Here is a 22,206-nt window from a genome sequence, read left to right on the forward strand (position 1 = left end):
GTTTGTTATTACTGTTGTGACAATACATAGGCAACTTTACACTCTTACTGATTTCAAATAACAATAACACTCAGCTGCAGCACTTCTACAGGACAGCACACATTACAGCCATCTTCCAAAGCTACTAAGGAAAGACACAAACTGACATCTGAGAGAGATTACATTCACAACCTATCCACTTTAATGAGTCTAAATGGGTCGAAGGGATCCATAAAGCATTGTCCCCTAAATAAACTGTTTTCACCCAACCATATATCTTCTAATCCTTTTAGTGGCCAGCAGCCAGAGATTCAATGGACACGGCTGAATAATTTATGTAGTCCCGAATGAGTTGAAATGGGGACTGAGTCTCGCAGTGTACAAAATAAAGGTGAGACTTAAATTGACATTAAGTAAACGATCAAAGAGTCTACGCATTAATGGGCTGCTTCTCTCCCCACAACCCTGACTTATGTCACCATCTTCATTGGAGGATTTATTGGCATATACTGTGTAGAGGCTTCAGAGTCTCCCTTCATTTAAGGGCAGTGAGAACAAGATTCATATTAAACGGTGACGGGGAATCTGACAACAACTCAGTTTTGATTTTATTAACAAACTTCAGGATCAAATTAGGCAGCGCAACTTTATTGTTTCAGTATTTCCATATTCCTTCCATATGTTGCCTGAGCCAAATTTCTCACGTCACTTCCTGCATTATCAGCTGCTAGAGTATATTTGCTCATGTTCCTGACACCATGTGAGTGTGAATTTTTTTTAATGATATGCCATGGAAAAACAACTATCAAGTGGGAAGGCAGCTGCATTGCAGATTGAGGACAGTTTAACTCAAGGAGAACACTGCTCTCTTTAGTGCTGTACTAACAGACACAAACACAAATCCTCTGAGGGAACAGTCCATTATCGCTGGTGACAAACATGAAAAGCAAACGGTGAGGAGCAAGTCAGGAAAATGCCACTCTGCAGGAAAGACATTTAAGATTCTGAATGCCAGTGAGTATTTCTTCAGCTGCCCAAACATCTTCCCACATAGTCTCTCTTTTCATTAGTGCAACTCAGACAAATGTCAAGGAAGATAACCCATTATCTTCCCTGTTGACAATAACACATAGACACATACAAAGACACATCATACCAGTTCCCTGCCAACGGATTCCTGTACTTTTCAAGTGTGATTATATTGCTTCATGTGCCACTGCTCTTGCTGTCTCAGCTCAGGGTTGATAGTGAGTACTGACTTCCTTTTTTTCTACTACTTGGGCAATTTTCTTCATATTGTTTGTATTCTTGCCTTTATTAGTCAGAGGTGAGTGTAGAAAAGGGGGGAGAGAAAGAGAGAGGGATATGACATGCAAGGCCGGAATGAAGCCTGGGACATTGTGGTCATATGACATGTGCTGTAACTATTGGGCTTCCAAGGCACTTCCTAACGGGGCCATTTTCCTCTTGTAAAACAGAAAAAAACATTGACTGTGTCTTGAAATCATTAAATTTGTTGTTTTATTTTCAGAAAGCTTGTCCTTCAGTTTCTTTTCTTCTGTCAACATCTGAACTGAACTCGGCATTAAAAGGGCATTACGTAATGCAACTTTCATACGCATTTATTGGCAACACATTAATTGCCTGCAGTAGCTTGAATTGGAGAGAAATATAACAATATTAAAAGGGATAATATTAGCGTTTAAGTGCTAAACAAGTGCCAAATTCAATGTATAACAGAAACATAAAACTGAAGTCAGACCCCAGAAGGGCGTTACTGAGTTTACAGTCATTGAAAATTACACCATCTGGCAGGTGGTCTTGTGTAAGTCTTTAAAGTTGTCCCTTTTGAATGTGATTACAATTCACATTTAAAAAATGGGTTGTGGGGAGAGCCTGATATTTAAAGTTAAAATTTGGGAACACATAAAAGGAGGGTTGAAAATATTGTGGATGGCTGAGGTGGGGGAGACTGGGCTGTGAGAACCATATTCTGCTGGCTATAGATAATGGAGATTAAGAGAGGAACAGCTGGGCTGTAAGCATCCATGTCATGTTGGAGGCTGAACATCTGATCCTATAGAGAAGCAGCGCATGACTCACACCGCTGAATGCTCAGTGGGAGGCGTGGAGTCGACACAATTAGAACACAGAACACATATGCATGCACACACATACAGGCGCACAGATCTTCTTGGCTCGCCTTCAGGCTGTGAGGTACTAGCACAACAGAACAGACCAAAGCAGCTATGGCATCCAGCCAAATCATGGTTGATTGGAGTTGGGTCCTGTCAGGCCACAGGTTGTGCATTTTCAACCCCTCCAATCCTCCAAATTGAAAAGAAAACAAGGCCTTAGTCAATAGATTAAAGCCAGGCATTATCCATTATAAATCCTCTCGTGACTATGTTAACACAAAAAAGCTACAGATTCATATCTCGCTGGAGGTATATGGCTGTTCTGCACGTAGGCGAATATTCATGTGAAGCAAGTGTTGGAGGTGTGTGTTGTTTGGGTATGTCAACATCAGGCCATGTGCGTAGGAGGGGTGGTTCAGTCACCTGAACACTGAGGTAATGCTGTTGCAGCTTTGCCTGACACATTTGTTTGGTGAAATCTCAGAATTACCTTTGACAGTTTGAAGAGAAAATTATGAAAACTTTCTGAAAACATCCACATTACAGAGTAACGAAAGTGAGGCAAAGATTTAATGAATAGACGACATAAAAATGCACAAAATAACATATTTGTCAAGAATCAGATAAGACTCTGTACCTTCCTCACATACTACCAAATTTCAAGCTGTACTTTAATTTCTAGCTCCAAATAGTTAACAAATATTGTTTTTGCTATGCCCAGTATCTTGTTTCTGTAACTAACTGCAAACAGAAATCTCTAGTTTACAACTGGATTTTGCTCTTCATCTTAATGTTCTACCTGTATGAACTGAAACCTACTCCATTAAATCCATTTTACATAAAAGTCAGCTTTACAACCAATAAAATAAAAAATAGAAATAAAAAACGTGTGGCTTACCACTTGGCGAATGATGCTTCCATATGATGTTTGCCTCAGGTCGGCCGACAGCCAGGCACATAAGATTGACGTTGCTGCCCTCATTCACTGTGATGTCCTTCGATATGTTAGTGATCCTGGCGGGTACTGAGGGGAGAAAGAAAATCATGATTGATGTTTTTAGCTTAATTAATGACATGTTAGCGAAGGGCTTGCTATTCCACGTGATCAGAACAGTGATGAGGTTAAAAATAACCCCGGGTTGGGGACTCAATTAGCCATCAAATTTGACAATTCTCTTGATCACTGTGGTGTTATACATGATTGATTTTCTTCATCATGTATCTTTGCCACACTGCTCATTAGACAAGCATCAGACTAATTATTTCATCTCTCTGACTGGACCAGCTTGATCTGTGTGTGTATGCTGAGTGTGTTTGTTTGTTCGGACAGTTTAGCTGTTTTTTAGTTTTGTTTTTTAAATAAAAACAAAATTATTTTGATCCTTGGCCTGATAAAAGGTAGGGGTGTTACAGTAGAACCAACCACTAATAATCATCAGGAAATTAAAGCACTGGACATATACTTTTACATTTATTATTATACTTTTTCTTTTAAACCATATTCTGTTGCATAAGGTAAGGTACTGGTCTCCACTTCTCTATGCACAAAATCAAAGAGCACTGCAGGTGCTTGAACAGACAAATTGTTCAATGTTATATTAGCTGTTTGTGCGGTTTATTACTTCATAGTAACGCCATTGAGAAGGCCAGCTCAGTGCACAGACTACAACATTTTAAGCTAGTCTGTAAATTTAGTCCATATTAAATTATTAATAATTTCTTAATAAAGCTCTTGCTAAATCAAATCTAAATATTGCTGACAATTGCTCACACACTCTCTAATTATAATGTCAACATTTTGGCTTCAAATTTGGTTTCAGTCAATTATGATTAAGACAGCGTATTACTTAATTAAACTAATTTAAAACATAATGGTAAAACACATAAATATATTCCAAGTAATACATACAAAATAATTAAACAATGATAGAAAAAGAAATCTTATTTTAAATAAAAATTCATGATTAAATGTCTGGTCTGTGCCAGGGGATCAGAGCTGCAGTGATATGCTACTATGCATCCCATTGACCTTTCAATTTACCAATTGAATTAGCATGCATTGCTGAAGCAAGCTCAATTGGTTCATTTAGGACACTGTGTGTGCAGCCTGCTTCTCTAAATACCACCCAAAAACTTGCTGTTGACATAGAACCACAATAATAATCATTATCACATAACCCATAGCCATAGCTGCAACATCATAACTGTATTTCTCTTTTAGTTCAAATGAAATTAGCTATGTAGTCCCCCTTTAGGTAATTACTTGTAACTGATGCTCCATTTCTCTCCAGACATTACACATCAAGGAAGCACCCATTCACAAAACTGGCTACCACAAACAGAACTGATGAACAAATGAATTGTATTATGAGAAGGACAATTACACACAACACTCATTCTATAAAAAATGACAAAGATCAGGGCTAAGTTCAGACATTAATATTTACTGCCTTTAATGCTGGCTGGTTATTATTGCCTTCATCCCAACAAATAAAACCGCTCAATAGAGTTTGATACATGGTTTTATAAACAACATCTATAAACAGTAACACTTCACACTATAATAACCACCATTAATAAATGGTTAGAGGCGTCCTGAAAGGCGCCTCTAAATAAAATGTATTATAATTATTATTATCATTATTATTAATAAATGGTCAATTTATAGTTAATTACACTTTAGTTGATAGTGATTTTACTATTAAAAAATGTAACGCTAATTAGTAATGTTTACTAATTATTAGCAATGCTATAATTTATGTCATTTTAACAGTTTATTGCTGCACACATAACATTTTATATAGTATTGCATGTAAGGTTAATGATGACCAAATTATTTGATGTGTAACAATTGATGAGTGTGTCATGTCTCGTCAGATTATTTAATGTTATGTCATGTATTTATGTTATAGTTTAGTTCATGTTCAGTGTTTAATGTGTCTCAGGTCACGTTATGTTAAGTTACCGTCACTCTTGTCTAGTGTCGTTTTGCACTTCCTGTTTTGTATTTTAAACCTTCCTTTCCCTCTCGTTCCAGGTCACTTAACTTCCTGCCTTTGTGTGTTTTCCCGCTTCTGTGTCACCTGTGTGCCCTTACCTCACGTATAAATAGTACTGTCTCCCCTTGTCTTGTGCCAGTTCATCTTGTAAGATCAAGCAAGTGTATGGTTGTTGTTAATTGATAAACTTTGGATTAAAGCTCTTTTTGTTTGAACGTCCTACACGTTTTAAGTTGTGTATTTTGGATCCTATGTTATTTCGTTCCGTAGTTCCTGACAGGGTGGTGGTGGTCTAGCCTCTTACCGTGTAGACGGCCCGCCTGGTATTATAATATCTCCAAATTGGAAACACTTGGTGTTACTCTTAGAAGAACCTGTCTAATATGTTGTGTTTTGGGGTTTTTGTTCTGAAATTTGAACCTGAACTTGGTAATACTTGATGCTATGATCCTATTGTGTTTTCCAGCTCTTACTTACCAACTATAGACATCTTCAGGCATCTTTTTCAACAAAGAAATGTAGACAGTTTATTTTCTTCAAATTCAGTATATGCAGACCACTATTACTCAGTGCCAGAAGCACTTGGAGTTTTGCAAGAACAATAAGAGTGTTATCTTTTGAATGAGACTAAAACCATGAATATGGTGCAAATGGTTGAAGAGCAGCTTTTAAATTTACTTTGGGTATGTCGTTTGTAGGTAAATTCCCCGACACTGTAAGAGGCTAGAGGTCAGGCTTCCAAATAGAACACCGGAAGGTTGTGAGTTCTATACCAGCGGCTGCCACCATAACCTCAGCTAAGGTTAGACAGCTGGCTGTAAACCTCATGGATCTGGTGTTGGTTACTTCTTAACCTTTACTTTTTGCAAACAGTAAGCTTGACAATTTACAAGTCATACCAGCCCCAGGAGTGTGGATGAATTAGCTTACGTTATTCACTCAAGACAGTATCTTGCTAATGTAAGCTAGCTATCAATTTGTAAGCTTTAGCAAGAAAGCTAACATTAGCTTACATTGAAAACAAGATTTTGTTCTTGAAGGAGCCGACATTTACTGAGCTGTCCTTTCTTTTCCTTCTATTTAGTTTAGTTAGCATACTTCATTGGTCAGTTTGGTTTACTGAAGTAATACAAGTGTCTACAACACAAAGTAACAGGCCTTTGCAAAATTTAGCAAGCAAGCTCTAATTTCAAGTGTTGAAATGCTGTCGCACTTTTTGCAAACTTAACAGGAAGTTTTAGAAAAGTGCAGTGCACAAACAACAGTTTGGCAAAATACACAGAAACCCAAGTCAGCAAAAAAGTGTCTTTATTCTATACGTGTCTAATGTCTAATGTTGTAGGGCATGTTGTGTGACCTTTTTAATATAATCAAATTAGACTGGACCAGTATAAAGGCTGATATAATACAGATATAATAGAGAATAGAAACCTACCTAGGCAAGATCTTTTGATCATTAAGCTTAAGAAAAATAGAAAATGAAGTGATTCATGGATACAAAAATAGCATGCTGAGGGCCCTATCCAAAAAGAAATATGTTTCTTGTCCAAGTCTATTTTAAATGTGTCATTTTCTCTCTGTGTCTCTTCCCTGATCAACAAAGTCAAATCATGTTAAAATTGGCTTTTCAACTTCTGCAACATCTAGACCAAAGAGATATCTTAATCTGCAATTCTTAGTTATTATAAGGCAATTTATCCTAATGTCTTTCTTTGACAAATTATGGTCTGGTCCATAATAGTTTTTGTTTCTTGAACAAGAACATCATTTTTTTCCTGACCAAATTCTCAGATGAAGACATTCTGTTGAACCTAGTTTGTGTACATGCAAATTAAAAAAAACATTAGACCACCAAAAGGTTTCTTAAGCTCCTACAATATATCTAATGCAACAGGAGATTGGTTATATGATTAATTGAATGTAGCTAGTGTAACGTTAGGTGCTAACAGCTGTTGTGTAGGCCTGAGCGGGGGATTTCAACAGCAATGTTACTAAGTTGTCCATATGCTGTATATCAGCCACCGTCCTCCAGCTACTGTGTGTTGGATTGCACCCCTATGAGAGTGGAACAACTTTTGATTTGAGGTGTCTGGGCTCTCACTTGGATGTAAGTTTATAGAAAAAGGTTGAATCGCAGGCTGTAGGATCTCTGCCAATAGTAGAAAGAGGTGGTGAGATATTAGGATGTAGGATCCTTTAGAATGGCAGCCTTCAGATGAAAAATAAGCAAAGTTGTTTTGGGCACTTCTGCAAACCCCCGTGCCAGTTTTATCTTGTGCGTTTATAGATTTAGAAGACTAAGAGCAAACCACACGCCTTAACATCCAGAATTGTACCAAAGTGAATTTAAAAGCAACCTTGAATAATGTAAAATAGAACTAGTTCTTAATATATTCCATAAAGCCTGTAAGGATCACTGCTGATCCAATATATTTCCCTGTCAAACCTGGTGGCAGAATGCAATGAATAGGTTTCCGCAATTGTCTTCTGTTTACAGCAATTAGACTTTTGCGGCAATTAGACTTTTGTGGTAATGATTCATTGAGGGCCAAATGCAACATGTAGCGCCTTTAAGAGGATCTAAATAGGGAACGGGGGAAGTGTGGTGTTTTGAGGACGCAGCAGTCACCACTTTCTCAGACACAATGACCTCCGGCAGAGATGAATGAACAAACATCTGTGTGCAAGTGACGGGTCTTCTAGCTGGAGAATGCCAGTGGCCAGGTGATTACAAAAACTGCTCCCCTGCCAGCGGGGCTGCTGCTGGATGTGACTGGGCTGGGACTGGTCACTCTTCATGTCGGCACAGCCAAGGTGTTGCAGCCAGTAATTAATTGGAAAAAGGGTTCAAGAGGCTTCCCAAAGAGAAAAAGGATGGTTTCTCTGGGTGCTTATTTAACATCAGTGCTTGCCTGATGTGATTGTATGTCTTAGTAAAAAAATAATGAAAGTCTCCGTGATTGTGCTGGTAAATGTGTTTCATTCACTGAAAGGAAAGCAGATACAGGACAGTGCGACAATGTGTCATTATCTTCAAAGCACAAAAAACACAATGGTATATTAAGCATTGTTAAGACACTGCACATCATTGTCTTATAGAATATGAATTATACATGTATGACAATTGAAGTCAGAAAATGCAATGATGACATATGTGGGGGATCTTTTAGCGCCAACTTTTCCTTATGAGAATGACAACAGAAAAATCAGAAATTGTGTTTGAAGAGTCAGACCAATTCAAAACAAGAAGTTTTCAAAGTAGACTGGGCAACAGCATCCTGCTTTACTCCTGGGAGTCTCTCCTACCCACAGTAACTGGTGGCAGATGTATTCAGATCCTTTACTTAAGCTAAGGTGGCAATAACTTCTGATAAGTCCTGCCTTCAAAATTAGGAAGTATACATGTATTTATAGCAAAATGTACATAAGCAAAATATTTTTTTCCGCTAATGAATGCAGTGCAGTAAGAATTCTATTCAGCTACAGTACTTGAGTAGATGCACTTAGTTACTTTCCACACTCCCCCATTACTCTTTGTATGTATGAGTAGCTAAGACATAAAACTAAAGCAGTGTTCAAACCAGTGGCCAAAATGCAGAATGAGAACATTGTATATATATTTAGTCATTTTGTTAGTATACAGCAATGTTCGGGGCTCTGTGAGGCTTTGATGCTCATTTTAAGAAAACCAAACAGACAGATTAACTGAAGTATTGGACAAATATAAATGTGTAACTGCTGGTGAAGCTCGATGTGGTTATCACCAAAGTTAACAAAGACAATATATGTCGGCATCCAACAGTTCTTGAGACACAAATGTCAACCTAACCCTAACCCAACGATGGAGCCTTGGGCAACACCACAGGTCATAGGAGGCCACAGAAGAGGAGGCATCACTGGCCACTACAAACAAAGTTATGTTTGATAAATAACATTTAAACCCACCAAGATACCTGTGTCCCTGATACTTACTCACTTTTGGATTTATAGGAATTCAAATGGAATATTCCACAACATCAGCTGTTAGATACTTGAAAGTAACAAACAACATTTTACTGTGCTATGGTGTGAACAGAAACATATCAAAGATATTATGATTATTCATAAAATAAATTAACTCCAAGTAAACCACTTTCTGTAAATTATTTTGTTAAAAATGGTTATGGCTCTCAAATGTTTAAAATCCTTGTTGTGTTGAGCAGTTAAGGGAACACAGCCAGTGGACAGCTGTTTACAATGGATGCAATGATGAGAACACTATTGTTGCTTGCTTGCTGTGGAGTTAGTGCTGTTTAAATTCAGAGTATATTAGACAAAGGCTAACATCTATTTAATCTATTAAAGCATTTGGATAAAAACAAAATTAATAAGCTAAGAACCAAGACCATGCTGAGAGCACAGCTATCTGGAAGGAGCTGATCCTGCACATTAAAACAGGACAGGTGAAGTGGTTCAGTATCTGATTTGACACCTGGAGGTGTTCCAGGCACGTCCCAGTGGGAGAAGGCCCTGGGGCAGACCCAGAACACGCTGGAGGGATACCATATCTTGGTACCTTTGGTTTACCTTGCTTAGCCTGTTACCACTGAAACCCAGATCTCCATAATTATGGATGGAAAGAATGTCTCCCCCTGATGCCAAACCTACACTATTTACTGATGTGTTTTATCTTATGCATAATTACCACATTGTACAAAAATAATAATAATCATTATTGAAAAAATGTATGTACATAATTACGGAGCACGGGTGTTGCCATAGAAAGAAAATAAAGGGAATAAGGGAACACAATTTGTATATTTTTCCCTCAATTAAATCGTTTCCACATTTTGATTCATTTGTGCACAAAAGAGTTTATATACAGAGAGCCAGCACAGCGCACTTCGCTGCAGTTGTTGCCCGGAGTGATGTTATGCGCTGTCAAGCCACAATTGTGCACGGTAGATCCGCTGGTTAAATATTGTGCAACCAGCATCAGACTGTCGTAAAAACACAATTTGAACCAGATTTGCCCCTGGAGCCAACACAGCTAAAGACAGAATGCAGACAAGCTGAACAGAAATGGAAAAATAACAGCCTATTGGTGTTATATGAAATTCTCAACAAACTAATATCTACTTATTACAAAGCAACACATTCTCACACACATCGCTTTCCATCCTATACATCCATATAAACAGCCTCAAGTTGCAACAACTTTAGCAGTATTTAGAAGAACAGTATGCACTCTGATGCACAGCATCGTTGTGGTAATTACTTTTATGAAACACAGAATATGCCAAAAATGTGAAAATAAATATGATTGAAAAGAATGTGAAGAAACTGAATGAAGAAAAAAAGCTTTGCTCGGGATTGTTTTAGGTTGAGCCTGAACCTTTGACATCTCCCAACATCAAAGCCTCTGCTCCTGTGCCAACATTCACCAAATCTATAATAGATGCTAACTCTTCTTTCATAACAGATTACTATGCGACTGAAACATCAAAGGAATCACTGCCAGTGAGTTTTCCAATCTGCCATCTCATCTCTGAACAACAGACATCTGTGACAGATATCTCGGTAACATTCAGTGTTCTTGTCAGTGGTTATTGTTAATTCAGAGGCACACCCAACTCCAAGAGAAGGAACAAGAAAGGGATCCAAACATTCCCGCTTGGAAGTGTGATAAAACACTTGGAGGGCTGCTTATGCTTTGGTGAGGTAGAAATAAACTAGGTTAGTTTTCCCACTGGCTGGTTGAAGGCACAAACGATGACACCTGCCTTCAAACTTCCAAGCTTTCTCAGTTCAAAGGCAGTTTTTCATATGGGACCCATTGCATCTTGTGTTCCACGATCCAGTCCAAACTAATGACAGCAGCACTGAAGTGAAACCAAATGGCAGAGTATGATGCACTGTAAATATATTACCTTGTGATCAGCATGAGAAAACCACCACACACATGCTGGCAGAGATAGTTGGGTTTAATTCTGTGTATTTACAAGTCCAGACTTTCAGCCATGTGTTAATTTTGTTGATTGATGTGCTGAATAGTGATTAGTAAGAGTGCTGCGATATTTTCATGACCCACCCTACTCTGCCTCTGATTGGCAGTGCGAAACATTGGTGGTGAGGCTGTCATCAAAGAGAATTTGAGACATAATCTCACTTCTTACTATGCTGGGAGGAATATAAAGATTCAAGAGAGGTCTTAATTGAAAAATAAATAAAAATAAATAATAATATGCGTTTATCAATCTCCTCGATCCTCAGAAACTAGAGATATGTTGGGAGAAAAGTCAGTGTGCAGTATTAACTGCACAATATGTGGACCTTTGTCCTACATTGAGAAACAAGTTCTGTGGTAAATGTTTCCTAGTGATTATCACAAAGTACTAAAGCTGCCCATGTTATAATATTGTTTTTGATATATTTGCATATTATCGATCAAGTACAAGATCCTCCTCACGACCTACAAAGCCCTCCATAACCTGGCCCCCTCCTACCGGACCTCCACAGACACACTCCCACCCGTACCCTCCGCTCTGCTGCTGCTAACCTCCTGTCCCCCCCATCCGGACCAAACTCAGATCCTGGGGGGACATTGCTGCTCCACCCTCTGGAAGTCTCCACCTCAAACCCTCAGAGACTCCTCCTCACTCCACATTCAAATCATCACTGAAGACTCACCTGTTCAACACGGCCTTCAAACACTGACCGTCTCTTCTACTTGTCCTCCCTTTTTGTTTGTTTGTTTATATATTTATTTATTTTTGTATTACTCACTCTGTTAAGCATCTTTGAGTTATTAGAAAAGCGCTATACAAGTATAATGTATTATTTTTATTATTATTATTATCATCGTCTCAGTCTTGGAATCATGAGAAGTGTGCATGCGTGTGTGAGTATGTGCGAATAAAACCAAAATCATTCACACACACACACAATTGAAACCAAATTTACTCATAACAATAATAATAATAATAATAATAATAATAATAATAATAATACTTGTATAGCACTTTTCTAGTAACTCAAAGATGAAGAGGAAGGCCTTCCTGGCTCCAAAATGGTGGAACAAGAGCCCCGTTGATATCAGGTCAGCAGGAAGTCTTCACACCTTCCGTCGCAGACTGAAAACCCACCTGTCTAAACTGCACCTCAGCCAAAACATTTTTTTTTTTATATATTGCATATAGATGGTTTGGTATATTTGAAGCTAATGGTGAAATTTGTATTCTATTGTTTTTGTATGTTGCACTTGGTTTGACTTATTTGAAGCTATTGTTCTGCACTTAAATGATTTCACCTATTTGAAGATAGTGTACTTGCAAGATTCTTGCTGTTCGGAGTTGTGTCCTCATGATTGTTTGTCGCTTTGGACAAAAGTATCAGCTAAATGAACTGTAATGTAATGTAATCTCCAAGCTGAAACCACAAGAGGGCAGGTGGGCGCAGCAGCAGATGGTTGCACAGTTACTCAGAAGTTGGGACGGTTTACATTCACTTCGGGACCAATAAAGTTTTTTTTTCGGGACGGTTCTGAGACACCTGGCAACTATCTAAATGTTCATATTATTTCTTGTTTTCAAAGAAGTCCTCTCTAGTCATGTCTTCGACATCCTAGGAAAAGGAGGAGGGGTAGTCTTTTGCGGTGCCTCAATAAGGATCCCAGTGGCCTGAGGGCAAGCCCCCAGAAAGAGCGCCAGGCTTCGAAGACAATTTTTGCAGTGGCCAATCCGTGGAATTACAACTTCCGTGTCAGTCATGTTATGCCCAAAAAGACCTTTTGCCATTGACTTACATTGGAAAAGAAACTATAAATTAGTACATACTTTTTTTAAAAAGGTAAATTATCTTCCCAGTATGAACACTTGAATAGCCCTTGTTTAACATTACTTTCTAAAAGTTATAATAAGCACTAATAGCCAAATCCATCGTTATTTTCCTTCCTCGATTTCTGTGACTGAGTCGAGACCAACCAAGACTAAGTGGCAGGGAGGCAGGGTTTAAGGAAAACGCTTGAGCGCTTGCTCTATGGGACCCATGGATGCGGAAGATCGCAGGAAAATCCAGCTAATTTTATACTCGGAAGTCCAGACATTTTGGCTTGATGCACCACGTTTTTGAGGGACTTAAGATGCCACAAAACTCAAAAGAAAAGTTGCTTTGATGTTTACAAGATTTGGTTGGATCATTCACTTCAGGTTTGGTCAGCTTGACTAAGACATGTGTGATAATATATTGTGAATCTTTCGAGTTGTCATGAAACGCATTTGCAATGGCATGGCGTTCCTCACTATGAAACAGGAAGTGGCTGTAACTTCACTCAACATTGTCCAATCTGCACCAAAGCTGACATGCCTGATACAAATCCATCAATGCTTCACATGAGTCAGAGCACCAACTACTGGCAAGTGGAAACGACAAGTGCCACAGTTTTATTAACTACTCCGATAAAGTTAATTATATCAACCTCAAACTTAAAAAGTCCAAAGACAACGCCATGCATTCTTCACCTTGAGAAAAGGTGTTGTAACTTCACTGTACATTGTCAGATCTGCTCAAAACTTGGCCTACTAAAGAATCCAGACCTCACAACATCCACACAACGTCCAGTAGTCATAACAAGGCCGCAGCTGATACACACGCAGATGAGCATGTGGGGCGAAGGCCCATTAATTGCTGTTTGCAAAAATACAGGATTAGGCTGTAGCATTCGTTTGTTTCTAAATCGTACCACAGAGTAGAGCTCATCCAGCCTTTGGCTTATGCCTAGTATTCAATAACGTTAAAAAAACATTCAGAGAAACGTTACAGTAATATAATACAATATAATGTAGACTTGGACTGAAAACATTGCTCGAGCCAACAGATAGCCAGTTTACATGGCTATGTGATTAACAATACACATTTTAAATACAAGTTCGAACTTCAAGTTTAAAGTGGTGAGACGTTTTAAGGGTAAAACGAAAAGTGTCAAACGACACCACAGATTTATCAATGGATGACACTCAAGTGAGCTGTCTGATGTCTGTGGCATAAACTCGCAGTTGTTTTGGTTACATTAGTTTAGAAAATAGTAGTTTGATGACATACCAACCTGAATGCTAAAAACAGAAAGAACTAGCTGTAATGTAATATTATTCTGTAACATGAGTAATGCTTTATGATAAAGGGAGAATTTAGGTGTTGTATTGCATGTTTGTTTTAAGTGCAGGGAAGTAGTTTCTTTCAATTTATTCACAGCAATGTCATGTCAAAGCCTCTCTTTTATACAATTTCGCATATATTTGAAGAAAATAAACTAAGATGTTAATATCTTGTTGTGTGCCATATGTCAATAAGGATGCTGCCATTATAGAAAGATAAAAAATGTTTTGTTTTATCTCCTGTTCTTCTCCCATAGCCTACACTAAATCCGCTGTACTACATGCATTCCCTAGTATTACTACTGTATATCCCATTATGGTTTATATGTTATGTCTTTGAATTACAATATTAGTCTTGCTCATGGATTGTGAAAGTGGCCCATACTAGGCCATGCCATGCATTAAGAAAAAAATGTTTTAGGTTGAAGATCACCAACCTCAGCAGCAACTGGGAGCAATGAAGTAAAGACAAATAACCTTTATAGACCGCATAAGGTCTAAAATAAAACTCCCAAGGTCCAAATCTCCAAATCAAGCTTTTCAAATCATAATCACCAATTACTTGGTTTGGGGAACAAGAATGCTGAATGAAAAAACAGAACTGGGTTAAATGGATAATCAAGATGATAATTTCAAGCATGTTAGACATCCAAATGGTGGGGGCACAAGAGATCATTCCCAGGAAATATGACATGCTAAACAACATAAATAAACAGAAACTATTATTTTTCAAGGAGAAACCTTCAAAAGGGAGAAGATAAGATAAATCTGCTGTCCGGAAACTGGAGTTGAACTTTGCCTCAACTACCACAGATTGCAGAATGATGCAGCAAGTGACAGAAATCATGAATCCTGAAACTGTGACTGGAATGAACCAGGAAACCAGTTGCAACCATGCCACGCCAGGCCATGAAAATAGCAACACAAATTAGGTACATGTAGCCCATGGATCCAGCAAGTAAAAACAACACACATACAGTATGTCTGTCTGTATTTTGGGAACGTTTGGTGTACATGATTTGTGTGTTTTTCTCACTGCAATGGTAGAACGGTGTAACTTATCAACATCGGCTATGTTGCACATATTTGAATGCACTGTCGTCCCTTGTCTTAGTTATGGTCTTTACGTCTGTCACTGCACTATAATTGTATGTTTTTCTTTGTGTTTCATCCTTTATGTCCTAGACAAATTTCCCTTGGGACAAATAAAGTTATCTTGAATCTCGAATCCTCACGCAAAAAACATGTCGACATGCCAGTCGCAGAACTAATATCAGATCTGATTATTTTTGGGCAACCTTCCCGTTCACTATTTGCTTGTATCCAGATGATTTGGCACGGGAAATCATAAAAGTAGCCATTAACTCCAATACCAAAGAGTGTCAGTTTATTATAAGACTGTAGTGCCTTCAGAGTCCCCTGTGTATCAGAGTCTTCTGTACCTTGTTGGTCCGAAAATGATCGTACCATACATATCAGGTGACCTGCAAGAATGCAATGGTTCCTGACATGATTCAAGCCTAGGTTCCTATATCTCATTATCTTGAGAAAACAAAGTTATATCAAGATCTCAAATAAAATTATGCCGTTCAAACAAACTTTCTTTGTTATTCCGAGATAATGACATAAATAACTTATAAACATATAATTAACAGATACAATTAACTTTTTATCTTGTGAAAATGTTTGAAAGGTTTGAATCCAGTGCTGTTAAGGGCTTTTGTACAATACAAATGTATTTGTAAGTTTTTGTTAATACCAATTAACAGTTGTTGACAAAATGATATGTTGGTGGATGTGGGAGTGCTGTAGTTGACTGTATTATATGAATATATATGAATATGTTTATGATATATTGTCAACGTCACAACTTAACACAATACTTAATACAATCTGATCTGACAGAGCAAATAACAATTATGATATTATACAATTATGTAAATCTATTGTCATAAGTAAATGCACAGCAGTATACAAGGGTTTCTATTTCATGTATCATTCTACAAATGATCTTAAATCAAAGCTTTGCGATATTCACACTGTCCCTGAAAAATATCCTGATTAAAATGAACTGGATATGAGTATCTGCAAATAGGATTGCTGATGGAATATGAGTAATTCAATCATATTTGTATATTTAGAAAGTTGGAGACCCCCCCCCTATCCATTATCCAGGCTCTCAAATAAAATGTAACCATGCACACACACACACAGTTCAGTATCTTGCCCAAGGAAACTTTGACATGCTGATTTCAGGGGCTGGGGATTGAACCACTGACCTTCCAACCAGTGGATGACCACTCTACTTCCTGAGCCACGGCCGCTTGCAAAGAGCAGCAATGAGATCCTCAAGCCACTGAACTGCAACCCCTCTCCTCCACAACTACGCCTCGATATCCTGTCCATGAATATCACAAACAGGATTTGTGATAAAGCGCAGCCCTGGCGGAGGCCAACATCCACTGGGAACGAGTCCGACTTACTGCTGAGTATCCGGACACAATCTCGCCTTGGACGTACAGGGATTTGATGGCCCTCAGAAGTGACCCCCCGTACCCAGTATTCTCCAGATCCACAAACCACGTGTAGACCTGGTTGGGCGTACTCCCAGGCCCCCTCCAGGATCCTTGCGAAAGTGAAGAGTTGGTCCGTTGTTCCATGGCCAGGACGGAATCCCCATTGTTCCTCTTCAATCCGAGGTTCGACTATCGGCCGAACCCTCCTTTCCAGCACCTTGGAGTAGACTTTACCAGGGAGTCTGAGAAGTGTGATACCCCTGTAGTTGGCACACTCTCTGGTCCCCCTTTTTGAATAGGGGAACCACCACACTGCCACCCCCTAGGCACTGTCCCAGACTGCCACGCAATGTTGACGAGGCGTGTCAACCAAGTAAGTCCCTCCACACCCAAAGCCTTCAGCATTTCTGGATGGATCTCATCAACTCCTGGGGCCTTGCCATGTGGAGTTGTTTGACTACCGCAGTGACCTCCACCAGGGGAATTGACGATGGTCCTCTGTCAGTTTCCAGCTCTGACTCTACCATAGAGGGCGTGCTAGTCATATTCAGGAGTCCCTAAAAATGCGCCTTCCACCGCCCGTTAACCTATTCAGTCGAAGTCAGCAGGGTCCCACCCTTTCTGTACACAGCTTGGATAGTTGCCCGCTTCGCCCTCCTGAGGTGCTGATGGTTTTCTCTGAGTGTCCAAAACATGCGGCCTCAGATCAGATGATACAATCACAAAATGTATCATTGACCTTTAGCCTAGGGTGCCACTTACACGTATGAGCATCCTTATGTTAGAACATGGTGTTCGTTAAGGCCATTCCATGACTAGCACAGAAGTCCAACAACAAACGACCGTTCGGGTTTAGATCAGGGAGGCCATTCCTCCCAATCACACCTCTCCAGGTGTTACCATCGTTCCCCACATGTGCGTTGAATTCTCGCAGCAGAACTACCGAGTTCTCTACTGGAGCCCCATACAGGAATAAATTCAGGGTCTCCAAGAAGGCCGAATACTCCGTACTGCTGTTCCGTGTATAACCACAGACAACAGTCAGAGTTTTCCCCCCCCATAACCTGTAGGCGTAGGGAGGCGACCTTCTCGTCTACCGGGGTGAACTCCAACGTAGCGGCGCTCAGCCGGGGACTTGTGAGTATCCCCACAACTGCCCAACGCCTCACACCTTGGGCAACCCCAGAGAAGAATAGTATCCAGGAGTTCGGTTCCAGAACCAAGATCCAACTGGTAGCACTCCACCTCCTGCACTAGTTTGGCTCCTTCACCCACGGAGAGAAAACGTTCCATGTCCCCAGAGCCAGTTTATGCTGCCAGGGTCTGGTCCGTCGAGGTCCCTGACCATCACTGCCACCCGGGTTGACAGTGCACCCGACCCCAGCTGTTTTTCCCATGAGTGATAGGCCCACAGGATGGATGGATGGGAGGCACCACATAGCTTCTTTGGGCTGTGCCTAGCCGGCCTCCGTGGCAAACCCAGCCACCAGGCGCTTCCTGTCGGACCCTCGCTCTGGGCGGGTTAGGGACACACAAACCTCTCCACCACGGTAAGGTGATGGTTCCTGAATCAATTCAGAATTTGGTGTATTGCCAAGTAAATTTACACGTACAAGGACTTTGCCTCGCTCATCTTTTCAAATCTTAGATTTAAAAACATAGCCTATAAAACAAACGCCCCCCAAAAATACATAAACGCCCCCCTTTCGAAAATATTGCTACCGCCCCCATTGACCGCCCCTCATATTTGCCTGCTTGTTATCGGAAGAGTTTGAAAGAAGTTATATAGTTTTGGTCATAAATAGGAAATCAAATGTAGCACAATATACTGTATAAAATCATACCAGACATTAACTGGTCAATATTTTTGGAAATGTGGATATTCCCATATGGTTTGTTTGTCAATATGCAATCTAATATCATACTTTAAAATGCTAATTAGAAACTAATCCTGATGTGTAACTGTTGACTGGTAAAAGTAATCAGATGTGAATGAAAGAGTGAATCATTTGTATCTTCCACGGCATGGTTTGTTTACACAAATTTGTGCTACATATTAAATGAGTGGCAGTGTAATATGAATTTGCACTTCATAAATGGAAAGAGGCAGAATGAAGCTAGTTTCATGATTCTTGCAGGCAGCAGTGGTTGGTGCAGTGTGGACGATGCCCATGGTCCTCGCGAACGTCTGGCTGTTCATACCGGTCAGAGCATATTTTAAGCTTTGTGCCAACTTAAAATGCAATGCATCCTGCAGTACACCAAGAGGCTATCTTGTAGAACATTTTGAATATATGTATGAATAATTCTGCAGTTTCTTCAAACAGGTGGTGCATAGGGCATCAACAACAATTCAAACGAAAACGATTGTTTTCAATTGTTAAAGTAACCTTGACATTGACATCTTTGTAATGCAGGGGTCGGGAACCTTTTTGGCTGGGAGAGCCATAAAAGCCAAACATTTATTAATGTATTTCCTTGAGAGCCATATATTTAATACATTTGAATGCAACTTTATGCATGCATTTTTTAAGAATAACACGTCTCCGAGTACTAATAGCGGTATCAGTGTTTCATTGAACAGGTGCTCTTTTATTAAATAAACTAAACGCTTACGTTATTTATCTAATTTATGTGCACATTTCAGTGTCTACTGCATGGGTGTCAAACTCAAGGCAATTATATCCGGCCCGCAAGAAAATATCATATGTCTGTCATAACTGGCCCGCCGGTTTTGGTAATTAAATCAATGCATGGCACAACCACGGGAAAATACATTTGAGGAAGTATCTAAATGTCTGAATGAAATGAAAGTTTTTGGAAAGCAAAGGGAAACACACCACAGATCTCTGGGACGATGTGAGCGGGACTGTTTGTGTGACATAACGAAGCATCTCACTGTTAAACCTCCAGCTTCAGGGCCATGTGATCACGGACATGTATGATGCAGTGAGAGCTTTCCAAGCCAAGCTACCTGTAGGAGACTCAGATGCAGAAGGAAACTTTGGTTAATACGCGTTTCCAAACACTGACAAACCATCTCCACCGCGCATTCTGCTGATCAACTGAGCGCATTTGCCGACTTTGCTGCTCAGAAAATTAAATTGAACTGCTCAGCAATCCGTTTGCAGTTGACTTAAATATGTTCCATATCTTTTTGCACTTTATATCCTGTTCAATAAATGTGGACCGTGTTTGGCCCTCGACATAGTCCCAGTTTTTAATGTTGGCCCTCTCTGTGATTGAGTTTGACACCCCCGGTCTACTGCTTGCTTTGTGCAGTTTCTCCTCTGCTCGGTTTCGCAAAGGGCGGGGCTCCGCCCCCTACACACACATGTGCGAACACACCTTAACCTACAGCCAGAGCGGAGGGAAGGACAGGGGAGAACTAAAAACAAAATCCGCTGCTAAATGTTTTACAATAATAATAGTAATTATTTATTACTTGTTAATCATGTTAAAAAATGTCAGCGAGCCATATTGCGTTATCGAAAGAGCCATATATGGCTCGCGAGCCATATGTTCCCGACCCCTGGTGTAATGGGTGATTTCTGTGCCACAAACTGAAGTATGTGCTGATGGTTGTATTTTTTTGAGAAACACAGTTGGGTCAGAGTCAGTATAAAAATGTATTATTGATCAATGCACAATTTCTGCAACCTGCAGACGTGCTGTATCTGTAATGACTTAGGCAACCACTTCATGGAAGTCAGTACAGCAGGTACAATAATTACATCGTATAGCTGCATGGCCAGGGAAATAAAGACATTTCAGTGATTATACAATCAAAACACTTTCCCTTCATTATGTTATCTTACTTTCAAGATGATTATTCTTACAGTTTTACAAACAGCCAATTGTCTTTCTTGCCTTCCCAGTTACAAACAAAGCTTCAGTAAACCAAATGGTGATAACCACATTCCCAACTTTAAAAAACTAGGTTTCTTGGAACAGAAAAAGGTTCACAGTTCAGAATTTAAGCAATTACAATGACACATTTTCCATTTTAGGTGTTTAATATCATGTAAGATGATGCCCTTATTTTGTTCACGTCCAGTTCACTTCCTGAGCCAATAGGCAAAAAAGGGCACCAGAATTATCTACTCACAATCTCAGACGAGGAGGTTGTAACTGACAGGCCTGACCAGGATCATACATTCATCCAGCACAACATGACTTCAGTGTATTACCAAGAAGTGTCACGTGTTCCACCCACTATTAGTTTGCTTTCATTTGGTTTTACCTTGTCATTAATTATCTTATCATTTCAGATCTTGATTCATCCTTACTGCCTGCAATCAACTTATTCCCCTCACCTGGTTTCCACAGCCCATCTCCTCACCTGCTTCTCATTCCCTCATTAGTTCTCTCAGAGGATATATACCAGTTCTCTCCCACTTGTTCCCTGCCAGATTGTCTTGTGTTTTCCTGCCAAGTTCTCCAGCAATCGTCTAGTTTACCTTTTTTCCTGACCTGCCTGTTTTGACCCTGCCTGTTTCTGTACTCCGATTCTTCTGCCTGCTCCTTACTGGATTTGTTTGCCTTTTGGACTGATTTACAGGTATTTGACCCTGCCTGGATTACGGAGTAAACTATATTATATTCTGCCTGTCTCTGTGTCGTGCTTTTGGGTTCAGGTCTGCCGGTTCCAGCGAACCTTACAAGAAGTATACAACATATCAGGTTTATTCCCCTATACGGGATGAGATTGGTTTCACTGATAAATGGTTTGCTCTTGTTATATCTCAAAGGTCATGCAAATGATCCTTCATGTAATCCAAGCATCCAATATTACAAAATATGGTATTTTCAGGCTGTAATAGAAGCTTTACTCTTGGCATTTTAAGTACAACTGATGGCCCAAAAATGGGATAAATCAATGGGACGGGAATGGGATATACAGTATCATATGATACTACTTTTACATTCTGACAGGCTGTAAACCACTGAGCTCCCTGAGCGCTGTATAGTAGCTGCCCCCTGCTCCTAATACTAGGATTGGTTGAATGCAAATTGTCTAAAAATGTCTACATTTCACTGTGTGTGTGTGTGTGTGTGTGTGTGTGTGTGTGTGTGTGTGTGTGTGTGTGTGTGTGTGTGTGTGTGTGTGTGTGTGCATTAAAAGAGGATTTTAAATCCTCCGTTTTCCATTTTTAGTTGACTCTCTCGGCTCGCTCAGTGTGTAGCCATAGTACACAGCAGTGTTTGGTAACATTGGCGTTTTGTTATTATGCAGCAGAGCAGACTTCATGTTGAGTCAAATCATGGCTCATAAAAGAACATTTAGGACTGATCTCAAGGGAGGAAGAGAAGGAGATGGAAGATAGAGAAGAGAACACAGGATAAAGGTATGTAATTGTTTAATCTGTTTTCGTCATGTTTCTTGTACCATTAAAATGCTGTTTTTGAATTAATTAAACAGAAAATGTGGTTTAACCCTTTG

At 39.6% G+C, this 22,206-nt stretch overlaps 1 protein-coding gene across 3 annotated transcripts in view; it reads right to left on the reverse strand.

Moving 5' to 3' along the window:
- Positions 1-22,206, reverse strand: part of opcml (opioid binding protein/cell adhesion molecule-like) — a 274,618-nt gene that overhangs the window by 34,096 nt on the left and 218,316 nt on the right. For all 3 annotated transcript variants that reach the window (XM_029447841.1, XM_029447842.1, XM_029447840.1), the window contains one exon: positions 3,016-3,141. In XM_029447841.1, coding sequence (XP_029303701.1) covers positions 3,016-3,141 — 126 coding nt within the window. The remainder of the gene's footprint in view (positions 1-3,015; positions 3,142-22,206) is intronic.

Source organism: Cottoperca gobio, chromosome 14, assembly GCF_900634415.1.
Source record: "Cottoperca gobio chromosome 14, fCotGob3.1, whole genome shotgun sequence".
NCBI classification, from domain to species: domain Eukaryota; kingdom Metazoa; phylum Chordata; class Actinopteri; order Perciformes; family Bovichtidae; genus Cottoperca; species Cottoperca gobio.